The sequence below is a fragment of the Rhamphochromis longiceps genome, linkage group LG14 (assembly GCF_057381845.1).
Source record: "Rhamphochromis longiceps isolate RC_006_pf linkage group LG14, R_longiceps_female_GT1.1, whole genome shotgun sequence".
NCBI classification, from domain to species: domain Eukaryota; kingdom Metazoa; phylum Chordata; class Actinopteri; order Cichliformes; family Cichlidae; genus Rhamphochromis; species Rhamphochromis longiceps.
In genome coordinates, this window is record NC_140570.1 from 10,868,533 (window position 1) to 10,892,729 (window position 24,197).

The following is a 24,197-nucleotide window of genomic DNA, read 5'->3' on the forward strand; positions in this document are numbered from 1 at the left end:
TTAAATTCCATCCTGTTGTTTTGGTGGGTCATGGAAAAGGGCTGGCAGAAACAATCACATTTGTATGTCATTTTAATATTGGCTCGATGTCCTTTTGGAGGATATGGGATCTTAGCTCACTTTCTCTGCCAGTGCAGTGCTGGAGAACACCCACTTAGCAGAACGAAGAAAGCGTATGTTTGTTTGTATGACTAAATGAACTAAGAGGGCATCAACACACTGCAAGGATGCTCACAACATCCAAATTCTGACTCACTGTTTCCGCTAGAAGCCGTTTATTAAACACGATTCATTTTTCCTGCCTCTAAACTGTCGTTCGCTTCCTGTTCCAGGATCAGGCAGACCCCATGTCTGGGATGAGCTTGCTGGCTGGGAAGGCGCTAAGCTCCGCTCGCATGTCGGACATTCTCAGCCAGACATCGCTGACAGGAAGCCAGCAGCTACACCAGCGGGAAGAATCGGGTCAGTATGAGACCTGTAGTTACCCCAAAAACAGTATTCTCTGTTTCCTCATCAGTTAAAGATTTGTGTTTCCCATGCAGTGTGCGACGTTGAAGGGGAGCTCCATGCGGCAGCCTGCTATCCCTCCTCCTGCACCAGTGACATGCTCCTTAGCTACAAGCCCCCTGACCTGCAGTACAGCATGGAGCAGGCTGGGGTCTAGCACAGGTACACACAGTGAATGTGAAGTCAACCTTAAAGTCTGTGTGAAGCCTCAAACATCACTTCTTTAATCTTAAATACTTGATAACAACTGATGTAGATTTTGGTATATCAGCAGCAAAATGATTGAGGACATTGTTTCTTGTTTCCCTCTGTCTTCCTGCAGGAAGCGGTGTATCCTGTGTCCATCGGTCCATATCAGCCATCCTGAGTTGTGTTGACTTGAGTTGTGCAGCATCACGCCAAACCATCGTCGTCTGCCCAAGCAGGGGTGCTTCTGTGTCCATCTGTCTGTCTCCATCTGTCCCCTGGGAGGGCAGTTTGCGCGAGAGAGGGTGTGGGTGTATGTGGTGGGTGGGTGTAGACATTAGAGGGGTGAGGGTCTCAGGTGGAGCCTCGGGGTTCAAAGGTCAAAGTGCCAGCATTTTCTGCACAGACATCCAGCATTCATTCCCGCAGGTCGTCTCCTCTTCGCAGCTCCCGCCGTGGGTAGACTGGGGCTCCGCTCTTCCCTTTTTCATCTCGACCCCACCCGCCTTTCCCCTCTTCCCCCCTATCTACAAATCTGGCCCGCCCAGCTCACCCCACACCCACCTTGTAGCCGCCTGACCCAAACCTCCCCTTTTCTCTGTCGGCATACTTCATTATGTGCCTCACTGGCCGATGCATCGATACAGTAATACTTGCAAGAACGTCGAGTTCAGCGACACAAAGAAACGTCCACACTGCTGCCACAAACCCAAAGTATTCACATTAGGTGCGACTGCGTGTGTGTGTGTTTGTGTGTGTGAATGAATGAGAGGGGTGAGCCGAGGGTGTCTATGAATTTCAGTCTGCTCCTCCCCTCTCCCCTCTCCTCCTGCTGTCCTGCAGCAGATCATTCCAGAGCGGGCTGAAACCTCAGTGGTGGCCGCCCCCTCACCCGGCCAGGCGGCGGGCGTTTTGGGTCAGGCTCCCAAATGGGCAACAAAAGCGCTCTATCCAAAGATGGAGCTCAGTGACATCGCACAGGACAAACCAGCTCTAATTGTTTTGTTATTTTTCTGGCTTCATTTCTTCTATTGTTTTACTTTTTGTTTCTTTTTTTAAATTTTATTTTATTTTAAAATTCATTTTTACAGCTAATGTCCACGTTGGCATTATGTTCGATATTGTTACTCTTATTGTTATTACTGTTTTTCTGTAAAAGAAGTTTTACTATGATGATTGTTATCATTATTATTATTATTATTATTATTATTAAAGGAAACGGTTCTGTGTTACAAGGAATACAAACTTTGTTCTTTGACTTAAGTAATTCAGCACTTTCGGTTCCAGCTTTCCTCCGTCAGCTTCCACCCTTCATCGCGGTTCCTCGCTCTCTGCCATACTGTCAGCTTGGTTTTCAATCCAGCCTCCCAATCCCCTCCAACCTCTAAACTTTCCCCACTTTGTGTTTCCCCCCCCCCTCCTCCCCCCACGTCAGTGACAGTGTATTGCATTGTGGGTAGTTTTACCAGACATTTTGCTCCTTTCCTTGTACAGTGATGCCATGTATAGAACGCTATTGCAAATTTCTGTATCTAAACTTTAGTTTCTGTTCTGTTTTTGTTTTTAGATGATGTTGGGGAGGCTTTATTTTTCTTCTTTTTTAAAAAAGTATATTGGTATTGTTTATCATTTGTATTTGTATTTTTTTTTTTTTGATGTCTTGAGAAAAAATGTTTTCTTCTTGTTTTATGAATCTTGAGATTTCTAGCCAAAAGAGGACAGAGAGAAGAGAGACGGTGCTCTTCCTGCGTCGTTAAAAAAAGCGATTGCTCTTATTTGTTTTAATGTTATTATGATATCGAGACACTTGAATAAGAGGAGAGTAATTATTTTGTGTTGCTTTTTAAAGTATCATTTCAATCGATGTTGTTGTGACTGTCATTCTCGTTGATGTTGGGGGGCCTGTTTTCTGTTAACGGGCTAGTTGTGGCAGGCTTTACAGGGTCAGGCTTTCGGGCTTTTGTCTGGGTTGGTTCGGGTGCTACTTGACTTGATGCTCTTAAAGGAAAAACAAAACAAACTACAAAAAAGACAAAAAAATGAGGGAATATCTTGTAAAATAGCTGACATATCATCCAAAAAAGAAACATCACAAGTGTGGTCACGGATAAACCCACTTCTATTTCTCCCTCTTGCTGCCCTACCTACCAGTCTGCTGTGATCCTCCCCGCCATCTTTTACTATGTCGGCTTCTGATCAGACGGCGCCTTACAGACTTGGCCCCCTCCTCCCAGGCTAACAATGTTACCACCAAGGATGACACTGCAGCTGCGGCTCACCCCCCACACGTTCCCCTCTTTTGGATTCATTTGTGATTTTGTTTCACTCTAACCCCGGGTGGAGGTGATGGCTGCATGAACAGTTTGGATACACCTGGACATCCCTCCGAACTGTAAAAGGGAAAATGTATAAGGAGGTAACCATAGGAATGAATTATTTGGATTCTCCAAAAAAAAAGGAAAGGTGTGGTCAGAGCTGAGCTGGGAAGGGTACGCCCACCTTTACGCTAGTCTCCCAAGGTGCGTGCCCTGCAGCACACTGGGGACCACAGCAGAGGACTGCACCTCCCTTTTCTTCCTCTTTGTTTTTCAAATTTGGTTTGTTCTGTATCTATCCTCTCATAAATCAATACTCAATATTGGGCCAGCAAGTGGACTGCGGCGCAAAACAATCGAGCTCCACTTGTGTGCTTGTACAAGGGAGACGCCGCAGAACATTGCTGCGCTGGTCTCCATATTGTACGCTATATACGCTCGAGAACTGTAGGTGGTGTCATGCAGCGCTTGCGCTTTCCATTTGCAGCATGTCACTTCCTGTTTACTGACATTCGCTTTTATTCAGGCCCGCGGTTCCTTCTTAGCAGTTGTATCTCTAAAACAAAGTGTACACACAGATGTGAACAGGGAAGCTGATGTGCATGCTGTTCCTTCCAAACCGTGTTTTAATTGGACAGAAGACAACCTTCCAATCTAACTCGAGAGTTTCCTCCAGATCTCAGTCGTTCCTCTTTCAGATCTGACCTCCTGTTATTTTTGTTTTTTTCCTCATTGTTTACACCAAGCCAAAATCAAGAACTGAAGGGGAAAGGATTGAGTATGGAAAAGGGAAATAATGGGGATGGAAGATGCATCTCTCGTCCCATTGGCTGGACAAGAGACGCAACTCCAGAAGTTCCTCTTGTTGTTTGCGTTGTGTCCAGTTCCAGAGCTGTATGTAAAGGTCGAGGGGGAGCACACTGGAATGGAAAGCACAGCACTGAGCTGAATCGCACACATCTGCCTGATCAGAATGATCTTTCCTCTTTTTTGTTTTATTTTAATTTGTGTATCAACTCTTCCATCCCTGACTTCCATCTTCTCTCTCCATCCCAGCAAGCCAGCTCTCTGCTCCACTCCTGTTTCTTAGGTTCATTTTGTTTTCTATTGGTTCTTTTTTTGTCTACTTTTTTGTTGTTTTTATTTTTCTTTTTTGTTGAGTACAAAAATACTAAAGTGCAACAACAATGATTAAAAAGAATATCAACCAAACTGAGATGAATAAATAAATATATATAAATAAAGAAATAATTTAAAAAGGTTGACCAGTGTGTCTTTGTTGTACCTGCTCGCACGAAACTTGTGAATCAAGTGAAATTTCTTGTGCCCGAATTACAACATCGTGACTGTAGGGTCAAGAGTGATTTGGCCAAACGTTGACATGACCAGACAAGGTTTGAAGACACTCTAGTGTAGGCTGCACACTCAGTTTCTTCCTACTAATATTTTTCATGCACTACATAGTTCTTGTTCCTCAAGGACATCCCTGTTACTCCTCACAGCTTGATGCCGCCATTGTGCTTCACTGTAGGGAGGGCATTAGCAGAGCAGTGCAGTTTGGCTCTAGCACAAAGTAGACTGTCTATTTTTATCCAAGAGAGGCCTACTCCTCCATATGCAGCTGATTAAGTGTAACTGAGACAGCCATCTTCACCACTGTGTCTTTGGGCTGCTGAGGGCTGAAGCTGTGTCAAAGGGACGATGGGGTTCTTGGTCTCCTCCCTTACCAAGGCCTTAATTGCAAAAGCTACTCAACCCTATTAAGAGATCTGCTAGTTCCAAATTTCTGTCAGTTTTGTCAGTTGTTGAAGGGATTTCAGTGAGACCGTGGAACAAGACTTTTGATTGACCTCAATTGAAACTGGTATTCCACACACACTATTTAGAGTGGTGGGATGCTGCTGACCTCAACTGAGGATTTAGTCAAGTGGTGGAAAGAACACTTTGAGGACCTCCTCAATCCTATAGTCACGCCTTCTATCATTAAAGCAGAGTCTGGGGAGGAAGGGGATGACTCACCCATCACTGATGTGGTTACTGCACAGTGGCAGGGCCCCTGGGTTGGTCTTGGAACACCGGACCAGTTCTTTATCCTCTCAAGAATATTTGAGGGTGTGTGGGAGTTTGTCCAGCAAGTCTACATGTGTTTCTGTGGACCTGGACAAGTTATTTGACTAGGTCCCTCAGGGTATAATGGGGGGAGTTGCTTTGACAGACTGATAGGGGCGGCGTCCGCAATAATGTGGATGCTGAACTGATATGTTATATTGAAACGAGAGCTGAGCATAAAAACAAAACTGTCAAAATACCAGTCGGTCTACGTTCCTGTCATCACCTATGGTCATGAGCTCTGGGTGAGTTTGCAGATACAAGCAGCAGAAATTAATTTCCTTCGAAGAGTGGCCGGGGTTTCAGCTTAGAGTCATTCAAGAGGGACTCAGAATAGAGTTGATGTTCTTCCACATCGAACTCCACTAATATATCTCATGGATGCCTCCTAGGTGAGGCATTCTGGGCATATCTTACTGAGAGGAGGCCCCAGACCCAGGACTGGAGAGATTATATCTCTCAACTGACTTGGCTTGTTATTCCAGCTGGATGAGATGGCTGGGGTGAGGAAAGTGTGGGCTTCTCTGCTCAGACTTCTAACCCCATGATCCAAACCTAGATAAGCGTCAGAGAATCAATGGTTGGATGGAATCTTGCAGAAGTCCATGGAACTGACTTGTAAGTCCTCAGCATTTATTTTTAAACAGCTGTCTTTACGGACTACATCAAATGCCAGTTTACCAAACGAGAATGCCAATCAAATTGTCAGCTCAAGAACTAATTACCTGAATAATAACTAAAGCAAACAGGATTAGATATTTGAGTGATGACACTATAAGATCTTCAAGTTATTCCAATACTGAAATATGTGCAATAAGACATCCTGCCTTCAGTTTGACAACGGCTCATTTGAAGTCTTGGAAATTGCTAATGATGTCATATCACTGCAGCCTGGAAATAAACAGAAACCTACAGGTTTCAAGAGAGAAGCAAATACATAAGACAAAGCGCAAAAATCGTCACTTTGACAGGTAATGCAGATCAGACTTGTTGTAGGTGTGTCTGTTTGATTATGCTTGTGAAGTAACCGAGCACATTCCTTTTATTAATGGCGTCCAGGTGAATGGTGCGTTTCACTAAGCAGTCTTGTCAGCTGGGTGAGTGTAGAAGTGTGTTGACACGGTTTACACAGCTGTCTGTACACACTGAAACGTTCTGTTTATATTAATAATAATAATAATGGATTGCATTTATATAGTGCTTTTCAGGACCCCTCAAACCCCTTTACAATACCACTATTCATTCACATTCACACACTGGTGGAAGCAAGCTAAAGTTGTAGCCACAGCTGCCCTGGGGCAGACTGACAGAAGCGAGGCTGCCATATTGCGCCATCGGCCCCTCTGGCCATCACCAGTAGGCGGTAGGTGAAGCGTCTTGGCCAAGGACACAATGACCGAGGCTGTCCGAGCCGGGAACCTTCTGATTACAAGACAAACACCCAACTCTTGAGCCACGATAGTCCTAAACTCTAAATGTTTCCTAACCTCTAAATGTTTCCTAACCCTCTACTATGCAATCACACAGATGACTGAACTGGAGAAAAGAGCACACAGAGAGGCGTTTCCACTGAATGAATAACAGCTGCACAATTAAATCAGTGACTTCTTTACTGAGAATTAGGCTGCTGTACCCTTAAGATGAATAAGTTCTCATTATAAGTCACAGGTTGATGACACAATGGAAACATAGCCCCCTACTGTATGAGCTTGTTTCTTTTGTCTGCCTTCTGGCTGCAGTGCTCTGCATGCTGCTGCTCTGATCTGTGCAGCTGCACTGCAGAGGCTTTTCAGTCGGTGGTATCCGAGCGCTGACTTGTCATGTGTCTGTGTTTGTAGAACATGGGTTCACTTTAACATGCCTAATGATGGAACTGGGTGATGGATGACAGGAAATGATGTGTTAATCCCTAGGAACTGACAGTTTTCTGGCTTTACTCGACACTGCATCCTTGTCTCCTCCCCCATACCATCACTTTCTCTTTCTTCCCTCATGACTCTGTGCCCGCTCTCTTCTTCCTTACTACGCTTTTCTCTCTACATCATTCTTCTTTCTCCTATTCTCCCACCCTCCCCTCCCTTCTGCTCTCCTCTCCTCCGAGTGGCGACAATGTGACTGCCTGCGTCAGCCAGCCTTTGCCAGCTAGTGAAAGCTGCTACTGGAGGTTGCCGTATCCTGCAGAGATCCCTGTGTGTGTGTGTGCGTGTATGTGTGTAAGTGTATGAGTGCACGCAGATGGGAAAGCAACTGAGTCAGGGAGGGCTGCCTCTCATCTCTCCGCTGTCATCGCCATCCTTTCCTCTCCTCCTCCTCTGCTGCCATGGAGCTCCAGCAGGCTGAATCGCAGCAGCATCTGCAGAAAGGGCTGAGGTAATACTGTGTGTTATAGAGGACTTTTGCTGTGTATTTAAGCGCACACAGCTGCACTGCATGCAGCCTAAGAGAGTGCATAATGTGTGTGTGCATGTGTGTAGACCTGCACTGTAATATATAGCATCTTGCTGGCGATCAGATTCCTACGCTTGTCAGTGCAAAGCATCTCTTCCACCTGGCTGCAAACATCTGTACGATGCTATCTTGCGCATATATGAGCCCAGCTAAGAATTTTCTTGGTTGTCCTCATACATGTTGGATTGTGTGTGTGTTTCTTAGGTGCCTCAGTTCCTGCTCTCCTCCAGGTTTCTCCCACAGATCACATGACCTATACAGCAGGAAAGCAAACACTAGATATTCCTCCTTCTCTGCTATTGCGTGTACTGATCCCAGCCGCCTGTCAGTGTTTTGCATTGTAGTGATGGGGTACATGGTACATACCCTATATTTGACAAGATACTAAAGAATGATGGGCCTGTCAGTGCCTGTGTAGAGACTGCATTGCATTCAAAGTTTCCCGTCAACTGCTTTATATATACATATATATTAAACCTACAGTGAAGCTTTGCACAACATGTTGCCCACCTTACCCACAATGCAATTTGACCATCAAGAGCTGGGTGGTATTCTTGTAGGTCCTACTGAATCCTTGAGCTGTTAGTCTTAAGAAGAGACAAGGAGCAGGGCCACAGACTGGAGAGACACTGCTGGAGGCAATAATCAGACTTCTGACAGCTCCCTCTAGAGGCACAAAAGGCTACCTACAATTTTCATACATATTTACTGGAGTTTTTCCTTAAAGCTGTTTTAAAAAAATAAATTTATTTATTCTCATTCACATGAGAATGAAAATGTCAGGCTTAGAACAACAGTATATTAAACTATAAACCTATGCTCACTGGTACACGGTCCAGGTGAGGTTGGACTGATCCGGTGTAAAAAAGTAAAAAAGTGGATTTGTGCACTAGAGGGGGCATCATATCTCCTGCCTCCTGAACTCTGTCACTCTAGCCGAAAGTGAGAACTGTGTTGTGTTCTACGTGTGAGAAATCCAGCTGTGAACAATGTAACAGCTTGATTCCAGTGACAGTGGAGTTGATGAGTGAGAACATCTGCCTTATTCAAATGTTGAATTTGCATCACAAAAACCATATCCCTGCCTTTTCTTGAACTGGCCTCATTTGCTCTTGTAGAACCAAACTGATCTGCATAGATGGAGGTTGCGATTCATTTGGGATGATCTTTCAGCACTGTGCTACCATATTATGTTTCGCATTAATAACAATGCGCAGCAAGTTCTTGATTTAAAAAATATATGTGATTTCTTGTCTCTGCAGGTAGATGTGCGAGTGTGTGTAGTGCTCTGTTGGGCCATTATGGAGTGTGTGTGTCTGGGAAGGTGGACGTCGGGCTCGGCCGTCGTGTTCCTTCACACACTGGCCCTGTCCTGGACAGGTAAGAAACATGGCAGCTTCAGTCCTGATTATATCTGTCGTACTAATTATGATCTTGACTCCAGTTTAGTCATAGCTGACAGGTGTCATTGATATACAGACTTTATATAAAAGATGGAAGCTATAACTGGGATATCATATTTGATCACGTGGTTTCAAAAGACCAAGATGACGATGATGAAAATAAATAAATAAATAAAGTAGACCGGCAGCACAATCATTGGTGGTTAGCACTGTTGCCTCACAGCAAGAAGATTTTGTGTTTGAATCTACCAGCCTGCAAAGTTCTTTCACATGGAGTCATGTGACGAGGATGGATGGTTGGATGGATGAATGAACCATAATATATTAGTGCTACTCTTTTACCCACAGGTGCAATTGAGCCCATTCCTAAAATTGACGGATGGCACGGGGGAGGTGTGACGCTGCAGGAGAATGTGACACACCGGTTCAACTGCCATTCAGATGGCTGGGACCCCCACGCCCCTCCCATGCTGACCTGGTATTTGAACGGCGAGCAGCAGAGAGATCCATCGCCAAACCGTGGCCGTCTAGTCATGACATCACAAGAGGATTCTGAGGTGATGAGACCGGGGTCCAATCACAACAGCACCTTCTCTTTGAGGGCCAGAAAGTGGGACAGGGAACTGGTGTGTGTCGCATCAAACCCCAGGACAGGCGAGAGCTACAACGCCACGGTCACGCTCAATGTACAGTGTGAGTATGTGGGCCCATGTGTCTTCACCTGATGCATTTGACGAAATGCTGAATTTCGCTTTCTCTGTGTCTCAGTCCAGCCAGAAATCCTCAGGGTGAATGCCCACTATAGTGAAACCTCAGACCCCGGACTCTCCCTGGTCCTCTTCGCCTTGGTGCGGTCAAATCCACCTGCCACGATCACCTTTGTTGACCAGTCCGGCCAGTTGGTGGCCAATACCTCTGACTTCCTCATTCTGGACTCACGAAGCTACCCCTGGCTGACCAATCACACGCTGAGAGTCACGCTCAGCAGTCTATCAGGAAATGTCTCGCTGAATGCCAGCAACAGCGTGGGAACGGCGCAAAGCAACCTCACACTGGCAGGTGAGACAAATCTACCATGACTTCAGAAACTACATGTGATGATAATACAGTCATCAGGACCTCTACAGCACATCTCTTGGCCTTAGTTTCCTGTTTACCATGCAAATATGAGATCACTAAAAGAAAAAGTGAAAAAAAACCCCAACATGTGGAATTATTCCTTTAAACTCTCCACTTTCTGTCTCCAGAGTTCCTGCAGTCTCGTGTGGAGGTGCCCATGCTGGGAATCGTGACCGGAGGAGCCATGGCCTTTATGGCTCTGCTCATCCTCAGCCTGATAGTTCTCTGCCTCATGCAAAAAAACAAGAGCAAGTCTATTGGTGAGACTCAAGTGTGCATGCATGCAGTGAAGAAACAAGCTGGAAAATTTGATTGCAGCATGTATTCTTAAGGTATTCTTCAGCAGACTAACACACATCCCCGTTTGATGTTACAGAGGATACAGTGGAGATTGTGATGACCAAGAAGAGGTAAGCAAGGAGGGCAGACTTGTGATGTTACAGCACAAAAAAGTGGAAATCTCAGCAGTCATTGCCATTATTCTTTCTAAATCTTCAACGTTTGATTGACACCACACCGACACCATCTCTGTATTCCAGCTCATCCATATTTCACATCTCCCTTAATAATTTCCACCTCAGCGCATTAGCGGACTGAAAACACTGCTGAAAGCATTTCTCTGCTCTTAAGAATACTTTATGTGCATCCTACAGATCAATACCATCTCTAATCCAAGTTTGATATCTTCCACACAGCGAGTCAGCCAATCTGAAGCCGGATAAAACTGATAAGACCCTCATCCCCAGAGAGAACATGTCCCTGCCTTCAAACATGCAGCTCAACGACCTCAGCACTTTAAAGAAAGGTACATTTACCACAGTTTAACCGCAGCACAGAATCTGACCGTACAAACAGTTTAAGAATACAACACTTTAACAATAAATCACTCACTTATATCTTTGAGTGTCCGATAATCAGGTGCAAAAACCTTTTGACGGAAGAAGCAGGACAATGTTATCTGACAATCTTGGTGTAAAATGTGTTCTCTTTTTTGCTCACAGTTAGAGAAAGGATTACAACCAGACTTTACTTCTGAGATGTGTCTATTGAAACCTGTTTCTCTGGGTTTCCAGTCAGTCTGGTTCTTCGCCAGAACAATCACCTGCTTATCTGTCAGTAAAGCAAACAGAAGGTCAAGAAAAACGTTAGCTAGACTTATCTGTCTTAACTTTTTTTGTTTTGTTTTTATCTAGAGTGCGCACACACACAGAGATGCAAATTTAATTGAATTCTTTGTAAGTTATTTTTCGGTTTGGCAAGTTATTTTGATTATTTTATTTTATTATTTATTATTTATGTCGTGTGGTAGCTAAACCTAGCTTAGCTTAACATAAATTTAGCTTAGCATACACTGTGATTGTTTAGGAAGTACTGCAGCACATCAGCCCCCTCCAAGAAATGCATTGTTACATGTTTGTTTTTTATAGACTGCTTTCAATAGGTTAAATAAATAGTTGATAGTGTGTTAATTTGTAAGCTTCAATGGAATGTTTTAGCTTTTTAGCCATTTTACTTGTATTTCTGATTCCGTTTAGCCTGTTAGCTACAGCAAGTATCTAGCTGGGTGTGACACTTGTATCAGTTTCTATCCATCCTTCTAACCACTTCCTGGAGCCTATCCCAAATGTTACTGTAATGTTACTGTAATGTGAATACACTTTAACTTGATTTTAAAAATCTCACCACAGCTTCCCCACCAAAAAAAAGGATAACATCTTACATACTACTGCATCCTCCATCTTTCCTGTATCACTTTTTGTAGCCCGAGAGGCCGCCCAGCAGAACAGTGTGGGAGAGGAGAAGAAAGAGGAAGAGGAGGAGGAAGATCTATCTTTAGCCTATGCTGCCAGAGGTCAGGGAAATACTCCTGATCCTGTTGAGTTTTTTCTCCACTTTTTAAAATACTTTAACACAAGTTTTTGTATCAAGGAACATTAGCGTTCTTTCTTTCCCCCCTAATGTTTCCAGGTTTTGCCAGATATCCGATGGTGGGCTACATCTATAAGGTGAACAGCACAAGCAGCGAGGAGATCTGGCTCTGACGTCCCTGAATGTAACACACATACTGTACATGCATGCTACTTAAAAACAGTCCAGCCATCCCGAAGGAAACCCAGAGCAACTGCCACTCAACCAACAACTCAGGCTGGACTGACACGAACAGGATCCAGGATCTTGTTGGTGGAGTTTAACACCATTCTGCTGACCGCATCGACATGATCACAAGTTTCATAACCACACAAGGAAACTGTCTGTGTGTTTGTTACCAAGTGCTCGGTATTTACACTGCTGAAGTTCAATAGTATGAACTGCAAATGAAGCGCTCATCCTACAGTTTGTTTCGACATGATCTCCTGTAAACATGCTCATAATGTCCCTCCTCTGTGTTGCATTACTGGAATGCATTAAATGTTCTATGCTAACACTGATACCTGAATAAAATGGTGCATAATTATAGAATACGTATTTGGTCATGGAAATGTTAAGATGCAATGTACTGTATATTTGTATGCATATGTATATGTGTATAAAAGAAGATGTCTAATAAAGATAATATGGAGACTGTGGAGGAAAAAGCTGGAAAATGCTGTGGTTGCAATCAATACTCACCAGGGGGCGCTGCAGAGCGGTTTACGATGAGAGTCGTGTGTTGTTGGCATAGTTCTAGCAATAAGTGTTGTGTGATGGAGAAGGCACTGTTGCATTTGGGGGAAACGTAATTGGGTACTCTATAGCTGTAGCAGGTGCAGGAGAAGAATAATCTAGCTCTTTAGGTTTAACCGTGTGTGTGTGTGTGCCAGGTGTTACCTCTGGGTCACAGGTTCCTGTGGCTTTTCATCAAACAGGAAGTCGAGTTGTGTTGTGGGAGCATCTATTTGCTTTCTCTCTGTTTTTCTTCTGCTCTGTACAGTAAATGCAGTCTGTCACACACATAGTGGGAAAAGAAAACATTCACAACACACGGGGGAATTAAAATATTCATCTGAACACACACGCTTGTGTTTGTGCCTTCGTTTTACCAGATAGAGCTGCTCAACACCACCGGCACGAACATATCCCAGAGCAAGCGTACACCAAGCAGCAATTACTGTCAACAGACTGATCAGTCATTCCCATAAGGCGGAATTTTCTTCTCCGGTTGTTGTTTGTGTTTTTTGTAAGATGTGAAAGCTGCCATGACAAAAAATCACGTGGGTAGGGGAAAAAAGGAGTTTCGATACCCACAACATTTTAATCTTATTACATATACAACAAACATGAAGTTTAGTGATCAAACAGGAAATGAGTGAACAGTTCAGTGAGGCTTTAGTGTTGAAACTGCACAAACTGATTTTTGTTGTGACAAGTTCAAAATACTCGACTGCAACTTAAAATGTTGCTTGTGTTGGTGAGAGTGTAATAAACATTATTAGCTAAGTGCATCTGAACATGTCAAAGTCACAGTCAGGCTCCTCCAGATGTAGGAATCAACAAAGCCTGCTGAGACAGAAGATAAACCAATCACATTCACTTCCGTTTCATGCACATGCACAGAGAGACTGAGACACTGACAGACAGAAACTGGATGCTCGGCGGCTGAGACCCACAGTTCTTCATTTTGTGGTCAGTGCTTTTATTTAAAAGTTGATATTGTGTTGTGTTGATATTGAGTGTTGATATTGTTATTTTAATTTAGAGTTAATAATGTGTACAGCTTGAATTTTAGGAATAAAACAAATTAAACCTGGTTTCAGAGTTTGTTGGCCAACTAAAACGATTTCCTCTGAATAGCACATTAAATGTTGTATTTCATCATCTATTATCTGTCTCTGTAAGTCCAATAAATGGTTGACATGAAGTAGAAAATGGCGTACTTCCTGTTGTTCTGTAGTTCGCTCACTCTTAGTTGCAGGGAACTGAACTGTTTCCTTCTATCAGCAGCAGAACTCACAGGAACAATGAAGAATCACTTTGCTTTGGCCTCCTGTTTGCTGCTGCTTTGGACCTTCACAGGTAGGCCCGCTACACCATTTTACCCCACACTGACATGAAATGAAAATCATTGTGTTCAGTAATTTTAACTTTTGTTGTTACAGAGTTGCATGTTGGTTTTTTATTTATAGGAAATGTTTTCATATTTCCCTCCAAATTTCTCTTTCAGTGTTTGTCAGCTGTGAAGACAAAGGTAAGAAGACTACTACTTTTTTCATGAAACTATGTAGTAATGTACAAGTAGCAGTTCAATAGAAGTACCAGCAGGTTTAATGTGTTCGATTTGAATGTTTTTTTTTTTCATACGTCCCAGAGCCCATGATAAAAGTGACTGAGCTCGCTGAGGGAATTAAGGTGACTTGTCCTGCCGAGTATAAGTTTGTCCACAATAATACTGCTACAGAAGTAACGCTTAAAACTAAAGATGAGTCAACAGGGGAGTACATCTGCACGAAAAACACTGAAGAAAGTATAAAAATCTTCGTGATGTTTCGCAGTAAGTTCTGCATAAACAACTGTGTAGTAAAATGTGATGAAAAAAACTTCAGTTTTCAAATTTTATGTTGTATAGTATGCATACTCTTTTGTACTTGCTTTACTTGGCTTCATTCTGTGAATACATATATTTATTGTATGTGTGTGTTCGCAGGCTGTGACAACTGTGTAGAGCTTGACATAATGTCCACAGTGGGCATGGTCATAGGAAATGTGGTGGCCACCATTGTGATTGGAGTGGGTGTCTATCTCCTCGCTTCTCAGACTCGGACCGGCCCCATCGTCTCTAACAGAAAGAGTAAAAGTAAAGACTATTTATCTGTCTTTTACTGTGGAAAACACTGGATGTGAAAAACACTGTAAATAACAGATGAAGATGTTTTAAACACCCTGCAGGATTGGTCTTTGTTAAGGAGTGGTCATTGGTTAAGGATGTTGTGCTATTATTTTAATTAGTTCACCACATTGGGCACAATAAGAATTTGAAGAAGAGAATTGGCATTAATGCTTCAGCCACAATTCAGAATTACTCAATTAACGACTATAGTCATTTAAATAATGCATACAAATGCTCTAAAACCATTATTATTAATAATATCATTACTGTTAACTCAAATTGCCATCAGCAGATGAGCTTGGTGAATAATAATTCATGTGTCCTCAGGCTCTGACAGACAGCATCTTGTTTCTGAAAGCAGAGGACCGTCCAATGACCACTACCAGGTAAGCTGAAACACGAACACCCGTTGTAAATGTGAAAATACCACTAATAAAAACACAGCAACTGACACCTTTTCTGCAACAGCCTCTGAGGAGAGCTGGCCAGAGAGATACATATGACGAACTCGTCCACAGAAAATAAATGGAAGGATGCTCACTGGGTCCATCGCTGGAAACTGAAGTTCCATGAGTCCTCACATCTGAAACATCCGACAGCAGCCCCCGACAGAGGGAAAAACTGTTTCCAGGGTTTATGTTTAGCTTGGTTTATGCCCATTTCTAATGTAAAGTCTCTTCCAGCTTCATTTTCATCATGCTTGTAAACTCAGTATTTCAGATACCGGCAGAATCGAGGCAGAATATTAATTATAGTATTACTTTTGTTTATGAATAAAAAAACTAAGATTATCTTGGTGCCAAAATGAAAAACTAAAATTGACTGCGTTGTCTTGCTATCGCTAGTGGTGAATACTTCTCTAGTACTTTTCTTTGGTACAATTTTAAGGTAACTGCTATATTATACTTCAATCCTAATGTACTAAAGAGCTTAATACTGTGCCTTTTAGTACCCTATATTGTAATGGCGTCACCATAACCATGTATTGAGAATAACTGTGACATTTAAAAATTAAATATTGACATTGTCTGTAGTAATGCGCATATGATAATATAAAGAAAAGAAAAAGAAAGAAAAATAAAATAAAACAAAAGATCTCACACATTCGACAAAGTTATAGATAAATTTGACTGATGGCATTATTGCATTATTTTTATTATTTCTGTGTTTTGATAGATATGGTTATTAATTTCTTTAAACTGTTATTGTGAAACAAAAATCTGAAACAGCCCCAGTAGCCCCAGTATGTCTATATACATATAATTATTTGTAAATGTAAAAAAATAAAGCACTATTTAATGTTTAACCAGTTTTTCTGTGGTTTCATTTAAGTGATACGTTTGAAGCCTATGCAGACATATTTTTTTCTTTCTTTATTTTCTCAACATGCATGAAGCATTAATATGTTAAATTTACCCACATGTCAAATCATTCATAACCAGTGTTGGGTAAGTTACTTTAAATTAGTAACTTAGTTACATTACTAGCTACTTCTATCAAAAGTAACTCAGTTACTTCTAGTAACTCATTACTTTCAAAGTAACGAGTTACTAGGGAAAGTAACTTTGGTTTTACTCAGAATTCTCTTGTTAATTCAATTCAATTCAATTCAATTCAATTTTATTTATATAGCGCCAAATCACAACAAAAGTCGCCTCAAGGCGTTAATGTGTTGCTTCCATAACTCTGCCAGTCTTCTAGCTTGCTTACTTGCCACAAGTGCACTGTGCCGCCTACCAATAGAAAAAAAAATAATGTGCATATTTCCATGAGAGAAATCCCACGCCTGGACCGTCGTTGACCGCTGCCATGATTCTAGCCTACGTCACAGTGTCATGTGCGCTTTTTACATCCAACACAAAAACTGCAGTCGTGGTGCTTTCAATTGTACTCAGAACTCGGAAATTCTGCCTTCCGAATAGGAAGATGTAGGCAAGACCAGACTGCAGATGAGCTGCATACAGGGCTGGACTGGGACAAAAAATTGGCCCGGGCATTTTGACTGGAGACCGGCCCACCATTATAGGAAAAATCATAAAGCCTTTGAATGAAAACAAACGCTGTTGTGACAGTGATGTACACTGTTTTGATGGTATATATGTATCAATCTATCAATCGTTTGTTGTAAGATTCAGATAATTATTTTTTAAAAGCTAGATATTTTATATGAGAGTAAGAAAGAAAAGTATTTCTTTGTGCCCCCCTTTCCCTGTTAATGCCCTACCTGCCCCCCTGGCAAAACTTTGCTAGACCCGCCCCTGCACAGTTACCAGCTGTCAACTGTAAGAAAAGGATCCTGGTGTTATTTGTCTCTCAGAAACAGTTCATAACTTCCCTTCAACTCATTTATGTCACCTAAAAGGTAAACCTGTTTCTCCATCACCTGTTCAAACCTTTGCTAGCTGATGAGCCCCCTTCTTTACAGCCCGAGTGTTTGGATGTGACAGCGGTACTTTCGTGTCTGGTGCTACAGAAACAAGAAGACCTTAATTTCACCATGTTCCAGCATGGTCCTTTTTCTTTTTGGAAAAGCTTCTTATGTCCACAGAAGTTACAACAAATGTACAATAACCATTAAGCTATCTGTCAGTCCTAGAATGCTCCCTCTCTTTCTTTATGTAGAGTGGTTGCCTCCAAAGGAGAGTCAGTCCTCAGAGACATGTTAAAATGTACAACTTTAGCTATTCAGCTATTTACAACAGGGACAAAATTTGATATCTGTGTGGTGAGCCATTTTTTATTACTATTTTTCAAACACACTGCTTGGGTTTAAAGCCTTTAGTTATGGGCGTGACTGCTTAGTTTGACAGGTGTGCAGACACTGACAGATGTATCCTAACTATGCTAATTTGTGTCACTATACCATCTTTGTGCAGTTGGACTAATTTTAGTGGTATTATCTCACAAAAATCCCATCCAAGAAGTTGGCACTTACTCTCTGGTGAGTGAAATGCTAGTATTTCACCCTGTTGAGATGGTAAGTGTGTCTGTGTGTTGAACTTGTACAGTTTATAGAGGTAGCTTAGCATTAGCATTTCACTCGCTCTTCTAAATTCGGTCAACACCATAGTTGCAACCAAACACTAATACTGAGTCCAGATAGCAAAGGGCGGCTTCATCGTTTTTCTGTAAACAGTTTATGGTTTGATGTAAAACCACCGAGTAGAGCTTCTGTTTGCAAAACACATTGAGGCCTACATGAGGTTTTGATCAACAGTATGATTTCATTTTCTTTTTTTTTTAGCCCGAATGCTAAAAGATCTAACAACAACATTAAATGCTAAAGGGTCTTTAATGAAATGCATGCAAATATGGTTTTGCAGCCTTACCATTTGCACATATTTAAGTTTAAGACAGAGAAATGTTACCTTGGAAACCTCATCAATGAATTGTCTTTTAACCTTTGTTTACATAATTAAACAAAGGTTTGTTTAAAAATAAAACAATTATTAACGTTAGTATTTACAGACAACTGCACCTTTGATGAATGAACCCTCAGATATATTGTATTACCCAAAGGAAAACAGTGACCATTAAATACTAACCCTAACTCAACCAGATACAACAGTACAATGCTACTACCGCATTGATTCACTGTATAAGTAATTAACCATTCAAATTGCATAATTAAGTGAATAATCACATTAAAATACTCAATTACAAGTATAGGGCCTTGGAGGGAACTCTAAGTAAGATTTGTCCCTTAGTTGAATTATTTATGATCATTATATTATTGTAATTTTTAATGGTTAATACATTAATATGCAATGTTAGTTTTTATATAGTTTTAGATTAAATTAAATCTACTCTCTGGATAGCTTGTAATGAAAGGTGTGGCATAAATGTATTGAAATTAAAAGAAGTAAATGTATGTGAACCTAATTATAATACATACTATAACGTTAGTCAAAGGGTTCATATTAATGTGGAGTTGCGTAAGTCTTGTAATCAGTTAAATTTTTACACTGAAGAGAAAGTTACACAACAAGGGTTAAGAGAATTGAAAGGTTAAAATAGTAACAAAGTGTTGCAGGAAACACAAAAGTTAAGGAGGAGAGAAACTCAGAGGCGTCCCCATGTCAGATAATCTAAAAGCTTAACATCTTTGATAGCAGCTCGTCTTCTTCCTCACTCTGCTGTGACAAAGCTACAAACTACTGTTTTCTACCGGAGCCGGAGAAGAGATCAAACAATGGAGCTTTAAGCAGCTCAGCTCTGAAACACAAACCTGATCTACCCACGCACGCACACACACACACACACACACACACACACACACACACACACACACACACACACACACACACACACACACACACACACACACACACACACACAAAACCAACTTCTGACTCTTGGCATGTTCACACACCTTCGAGCACATGCACGCTCTCATCCAACATGAACGTGCATGTGCTCGTGCACACTAACAGATGAGCAGATGTAGGTCTGTGTGTGGGAGCGGTTTGACTCAACAAAGAGAGAAGAACACACCACCACCACCCTCCTATTTTCTTTGCTTCTTTCTCTCACAAATATACAGAAGATGTAAATGAAGATAACTGAGCAGTAAGTGTGGGTGTGTTTCCACTAAACACTGCTCTTCTGAGATGCTTACAGTATAACAGATTTATCAATCATTAATAATCTGCACGGAGACGAAACATTACGTTGTGTTTCCTTCTTTTGTTTCCACCAGTACAGCTGTGCTCCGTCACTGCTGGGAAAAAAAAATCACACAGAACCCAAAACATGGCATGATGTGATATTTCCACTGTGTCTTTAACACTATCAAAAATATGTTTATGCATTGAGAAATGTTTCAGAGATGTTTCCAGAGACGGTGATGTGTGCGACTGTCACAGCAGAAACGAAGGCATACTGGTGATGACTGTGTGATGGGGGCTGGGGTGCTACGGATATGAGCTGTGGCTTTGAGGCAGCTTCATGAATCGGTTACAGTTCTATCTGCTGAACCATCCCAGTACTGTTTTCAACCATGAACAAAGACATACATGAGAGCAGTGTTCACTGTGGTTTATTATATTAATGACGCACGTTGTCCATTACAGTAACAAAAAGGTTATCACATTATAATGTAATGAAGAAAGAAGCAAAGAAGTAAGCCTCAAAGGTCTGTGCATGCAGCATGTTACATATCTGATGCTCTTTTTACATGTCAGAGCTTAAAATGCTGCATATACTCAATTTATATATGTACAAGACATGCAAGTATATTTGAGTTGATATGATTTTATCACTCTAAATTACAGCCCTTTCTGCCAATGTTTAGATTAAAAGATCAAAATACTCAAATGCCCATAAACACATATATTTGGCTATCCACATTATCAGGCACACTTCAACAGACTGATGTGATCCAATTCCATGTCAATACAGTAATAAACTGATTTGCCGCTGTGCACCCTCACCACTAACCAACTAACTAACACTAAAAACTTCATGACGGTAGCAAAACAATATATTTAAAAGCAAAACATGAATATTACAGGCATCAAGAAAGCAAACTTGCAGTCGCAGTGCTGTACTGCATTTCTGTGTACACCTAATAATCTGTACAATAAGCACACAAAAATTTGATTTCTTTAACTTTGCCTCTGACGGCGTCTTTCTTTATTCATTAGCCTGACAACTGTTTTTATGGCTCACAATATTGAAAGATGATATTTAGTCTACAATATCAGTTTGAATATTTTGTTGTTTGATGTACCCCTAACAGTCATTTTAGATAAGTTTATGTATTCTACGTGCTTCGTGGTAGCATCTTTGCAAATGGGCATTGTTGGCATTAACAGTTCACGACAACAAATACAAATTTGTAATGTTCATTAGGTTAATGTCAGTGCTAACGCTTTCTTTCTGTTGGACATGTTTCATGTTACATTTGGTTTTTTACTCACTTTTTGCAGGCTACTTTTCAGGCACTCACCACATCGCAATGCTAATATCATTTCATTAGAAAACAGGCAGATCATCACTGATTCATTTAAAATCAGCAACAACTCAATTCCCCAACCACTTGACGACAGACACAAACGTCTCCTTTATACTGAACAATTCTCAAAATATACTGGAAAATGGTTTTATATTGATAAAATCTGTTATTTTAACTTTTTTCACAAAAAAAATGTATTTAAATACACGCTACTCGGATCATGACTGATACTCTTGTGTGTCTTTTGTGATTGTTTTCCTTCATTTGTGCAGAGACCCGGAGTCGATAGTTGAAGTGCTTCTATCCCATCCTGGTGACCACCGTGGAGTAAGTGTCCTGGGCGCGAGTTTGAGGGTTCAGTGCCTGCAAGAAAAACAAAACAAACAATAAAATGTTTTGCTTTAGGATGCCAGATTAAGGTACACATCACCAAGTGGTTAAATAGTCCAATATGCTTAAATAATGTTATTTATTTATGGGAGGGAGGGATTTTAATCAACCACCCAGAAAGCCCAAGAAAATAAGTGGTTAAAGAACTACATCAGATCCATGAACCAGGTGAAAATGGAGTCACGCTCTTTAATCCCAACATATCTGAGTAGCTGATTTAGGGGAATCTCTTCTTCTAACACTTTTGCATGTATTACATCTTGCTAGTTCTCTCAAAATTGAGGGAAAGTATAAAATATTTGGGCAAGTTTGGACTCTGCTCATAGCAGGCTTTGGAATCACATCTTGGCAAATTAGTGTTAATATTTAGTGTAATCTATGTTCTATGTTGATAAACAGTTAATTAACTCTGGTCAGGAATTAATCCAATTCCATTTAATTGCAACGTTGGTCTCGTTCCAATATCGTCTAACACAGTCTTATTTGTTACATGAAGGAACTGGAAGAATTTAGTGCAAACAAAGCTAAAAATATCTTTTTAGTCATTCAGATTTGATTTTTATCAAATGACATGTTCTGATTTTTATCACTCCTTGCACCACATCATTAAATATCATGTAAAACAACATTAAAATATGTGTGGAAAAGTAAAAAGAATTCACAGAACATGAAAACACCATTTCAGGACATTAATTGTTTCATCTGGTAAATTAAAAAAAAGTATGAATAATTCAGTTCAATACAATTCAATTCAGTTTTATTTACTTAGTGCCAATTTGCCAATTCAGATCACTAATTAGTTTGGCTGCATTTTTTGTTTCTCTTTCTCTTCTTTCCCCCAAACTGTAATATATTAATATCTCTTGTTGCCTGAGTGTACCTCAGGATTCCCAGGAAGGAACAGAAAAGTATTAAAGGCAAAAGGACATCTGGAATACCCTGCTAAACCTGCTCCGTTCACCTAGCGGATAAACGGTAGAAAATGGATGGATGGTTGGATGGATGGATGAATGGGTGGTTAGATGGAGAAACCATGAAAACTATGAAAACATCAACAATATAAAAGCCATACTTTCTGAATTATTGGGGATTTAACATTCCAGGTAAAACAGAATTTTTATTATCCAGTACGTACCTCATAGTCAGGAGACGGGACAGGTGGACCTCGGCCTCCCGATCGAGGAGGTGCTGGAAGATGATGACAGAGTAAATACAACTTAACGCTCGTAATATCAATAATAACAGAATTTCTCAAGAATTAAAGGTGTATAAAGGACATGAGGTAACCTTTAACTCAACCAAGACAAAAGGGTAAACTAGTAGACTGTCACTCATTTGTCCAAGTGCACTTTTTACCTTTGGAAGGTTGAGGAGGTCCAGCTGAGCTTTTCTTCTTAGTGCACCTGTAGACTATGACCATCACAATTATTGTCAGGAGTAAGTCCCCGACAATCACCATAAATAATGTGTTTCCATCGAGCTCAAAGCAGTTCTCACACACTGGAGGTAAAAGACATCAAGTGTTAGAGCAGCATGAACAGCTAACACAAGTGAGGAAATGAAAAGATTCTTTTTCACTCACCATTTCCTTCAACATAGAAATAATATTTCTGATTAGTTTCGTATTCACATCTGTATTGGCCTTTACTCGTATATGTGAATTCATAGATATCACTTCCATTATAGACTTTTTCATTTTTGTAAAACCAATTCGCCTTTCCTGGACAGGTCAGTTTGACTTTGCTCCTCCTGAATTCCGCTTTGTCTGAAAAAACATGGACAGATATTAAGATACTTTTCACACAGAAAGGGACAATGTGAGACACTTTCCTTAAACTTGGCTCATCTTTTGCACATTGTGAATTTTCCCTGCATGAATACACATCATTCTAAATTATTATTAAAAGAAATCCTTTAACATTTACCAAAAAAAAGGCCATGTCTGCTCACAATAAATGTGTTCAATATAGCAAAGACAAAAGTATATAAATGTCAAAAAGTGTATGTGGACATTAAAGCATATCATTGACATACAGGAAATTGTAGAAATTTCTTTGAAATGCTCTTAGATGTCCTAGTTTGTTGACAGAATTCATGTTTCTAAATCCAGAGAAGTTAAGTGAGACTCAATGACTTTAAAATATGAATTAAAACAAATGCCAGACTGTTACCTTTGCCAGCTTTCGTGGTAGCAACGCCGAGGAGGACGACGACGAGCACGGCCTGGACACCCATGCTGAGCATTTTCTTCAGGATGCCTGTTTTTGTTTTCTAGAGCTTTCTGATATATAGACTATAACTTTTTGAATATTTCCACTTGAAGATTTCAGTTACATCAAAATGCTGCTCAATGAGACGAAAAGCTTCAAATTAGACGAGGAGGTTCTCTCTCTCTCTCTCTCTCTCTCTTGTTCTGACACACACACGTTGCACCCACAGGAAGTGTTTTTTTTTAAAGATGAATTCACGGTTAAACCTCAAAATGAAGTCAAACTGAAGAAGTATACTGAATAGAAATGCTTCTGCTTGTTTTCTGATTCATTACAGATCAAAAACACAATAAACTGCAAATGACAGCAGCTAACGTCACACCGCTTGAATGAGTAGCTCATATTTACAGTGTAGCGTATCTTTCCATGCTCTTTAGTTTGCACCTAAACTCCCCCTTACATGTAGCCATTGTTTAGTCTGAAAACACAGTCTGAATCTTTGATGGGAATTAGTTTTATGTGCAGTGTGTGACGAGTGAGGATGGCGGCGTTCACAGCAGCTCACAGTGATGTTTGGGGCGGCTTTGCAAAACATATGATGCACTACTGTAAAGATCCTTAGATCAGTAAAACTTCTCATTCTGATCATTTTCCATGTGCATGATTAAAATACCAACATTTAACTCCAGTAAATCACAAAGAATCAAACATTTACAACCAAGCTGCAGTTTGTATGTTTCACAAACTGTG

General features: G+C 40.9%; 4 protein-coding genes across 7 annotated transcripts in view; 3 read left to right on the forward strand and 1 right to left on the reverse strand.

Annotated features, from left to right (window-relative positions):
• The window catches only part of sik3 (SIK family kinase 3), a 40,002-nt gene extending 35,729 nt beyond the window's left edge, over window positions 1-4,273 (forward strand). For all 4 annotated transcript variants that reach the window (XM_085380961.1, XM_085380963.1, XM_085380964.1 and 1 more), the window contains 3 exons: window positions 333-462; window positions 543-669; window positions 830-4,273. In XM_085380961.1, coding sequence (XP_085237087.1) covers window positions 333-462; window positions 543-664 — 252 coding nt within the window. In that variant the 3' untranslated portion in view covers window positions 665-669; window positions 830-4,273. The remainder of the gene's footprint in view (window positions 1-332; window positions 463-542; window positions 670-829) is intronic.
• A 1,409-nt stretch (window positions 4,274-5,682) lies between these two features.
• On the forward strand, window positions 5,683-12,598 carry tmem25 (transmembrane protein 25). Its single transcript, XM_085379880.1, has 9 exons — window positions 5,683-7,487; window positions 8,828-8,945; window positions 9,317-9,661; window positions 9,737-10,027; window positions 10,216-10,347; window positions 10,464-10,497; window positions 10,783-10,892; window positions 11,850-11,939; window positions 12,056-12,598. Exons 2-9 carry the CDS (start codon window positions 8,867-8,869, stop codon window positions 12,127-12,129), a joined length of 1,155 nt encoding a protein of 384 aa, XP_085236006.1. The 5' UTR covers window positions 5,683-7,487; window positions 8,828-8,866; the 3' UTR covers window positions 12,130-12,598.
• A 1,042-nt stretch (window positions 12,599-13,640) lies between these two features.
• Window positions 13,641-15,722, forward strand: LOC146653693 (T-cell surface glycoprotein CD3 delta chain). Its single transcript, XM_085380597.1, has 7 exons — window positions 13,641-13,690; window positions 14,009-14,080; window positions 14,229-14,252; window positions 14,373-14,555; window positions 14,709-14,858; window positions 15,219-15,277; window positions 15,360-15,722. The coding sequence occupies exons 2-7, from the start codon at window positions 14,026-14,028 to the stop codon at window positions 15,414-15,416; spliced, it is 528 nt and encodes a 175-aa protein (XP_085236723.1). The 5' UTR covers window positions 13,641-13,690; window positions 14,009-14,025; the 3' UTR covers window positions 15,417-15,722.
• A 5,336-nt stretch (window positions 15,723-21,058) lies between these two features.
• On the reverse strand, window positions 21,059-23,578 carry LOC146653694 (uncharacterized). Its single transcript, XM_085380445.1, has 5 exons — window positions 23,409-23,578; window positions 22,820-23,002; window positions 22,594-22,737; window positions 22,373-22,425; window positions 21,059-21,210 (listed from the first exon to the last, which is right to left on the reverse strand). Exons 1-5 carry the CDS (start codon window positions 23,479-23,481, stop codon window positions 21,148-21,150), a joined length of 516 nt encoding a protein of 171 aa, XP_085236571.1. The 5' UTR covers window positions 23,482-23,578; the 3' UTR covers window positions 21,059-21,147.
• Between the last annotated feature and the right edge of the window lie 619 nt (window positions 23,579-24,197).